Source organism: Penaeus vannamei, chromosome 3, assembly GCF_042767895.1.
Source record: "Penaeus vannamei isolate JL-2024 chromosome 3, ASM4276789v1, whole genome shotgun sequence".
In the NCBI taxonomy this organism is placed as follows: Eukaryota; Metazoa; Arthropoda; class Malacostraca; order Decapoda; family Penaeidae; genus Penaeus; species Penaeus vannamei.
Genome location: NC_091551.1, coordinates 622,541 through 623,588, shown reverse-complemented (window position 1 = coordinate 623,588; position 1,048 = coordinate 622,541). Strand labels below are relative to the sequence as shown.

The 1,048-nt window shown below is 41.5% G+C and overlaps 1 protein-coding gene across 1 annotated transcript in view; it reads left to right on the top strand.

Annotated features, from left to right (window-relative positions):
- The first annotated feature begins 712 nt into the window (after positions 1-712).
- LOC113811139 (multiple inositol polyphosphate phosphatase 1-like) overlaps positions 713-1,048 on the top strand; it is a 4,060-nt gene continuing 3,724 nt past the window's right edge. The window contains exon 1 of the mRNA XM_070139409.1: positions 713-912. Within this exon, the coding sequence (XP_069995510.1) occupies positions 728-912 (185 nt within the window). The 5' untranslated portion in view covers positions 713-727. The remainder of the gene's footprint in view (positions 913-1,048) is intronic.

Here is a 1,048-nt window from a genome sequence, read left to right as displayed (position 1 = left end):
TCTCACTTCCTCAATCCTCCTCTCGCGCTATCTCTCACTCTCCCTCTCCCAGTCCCTTTGCCTCTTCGCTGACACAATATTTCATAGAAGTCCAACATTTAGCTGAGAATCAGTCAGCATAGTTCCTACTATTTCCTGCAGCCAAACTTCAGCCAGCAACTGTACTGTTGCTGAGAATGAGAAGTGGTAAAACCCGGAACAAACTTTCAGCATGGTGGGTCAGCCTTTCACTCCCGCCATCCTGGAGTAGAGTAGCGCACAGCATAGATCATCTGTTCCAGCCAACTGTTATTGATATATTATTGCTGCCTGTGCTTTCGTCGGATTTGCAGCTATTGTTATATTTTTCTAAGTTGTTGACATTTCTTTTTCTATTTCAATGCTATATGTGTATGTGTTTGTTTTTAGTCCATAATGTAGTGTGGAATGGATATACTTGTGTGTGCTTCTGTGAGCATACGGTGTTTGTATATGTGTCTCTGTGTATGCTTGTGTGTGTGTGTGTGTGTGTGTGTGTATGTGTGTGTGTGTGTGTGTGTGTGTAGGTGTAGGTGTGTGTGTATACTCGTGTGCGTGTGATTGTGTATGTGTGTGTGTATGTTTGTGTGTGTGTGTTTGTACATGTGTGTCTGTCTATGCTTGTGTTTTTGTTTGTGTATGTGTATCTTTATGTATGGGTGTGTGCTTTCGTGAATGTGTGTGTGGTTGTTTGTTTGTGTATCCGTGTATGTATCTGCATCTGCATAAACACGATCATTTACACTCAATAAGTAGCCAAAATAAGCTGAATATCTGGCCGCAGGTGTTAGAATACTGGGAGGACCTTCGTATGTACCACGACCAGGGACATGCTCACACCATCACGTACAAGCAAGCGTGTGTCCTGGGCAACGATTTGCTGTTACTCTTCCGGTAATGTAATCCTACCTTCTTTTTTTTTGCATTTTATTTCGCATTTTTTTCCTGTCTGTTTACATCGCTGTTTCTTCTTTTCTTCGTGTATGTGTGTGTCTCAGTATCTATTATTTATTTTAGCTTGTTTTATGTC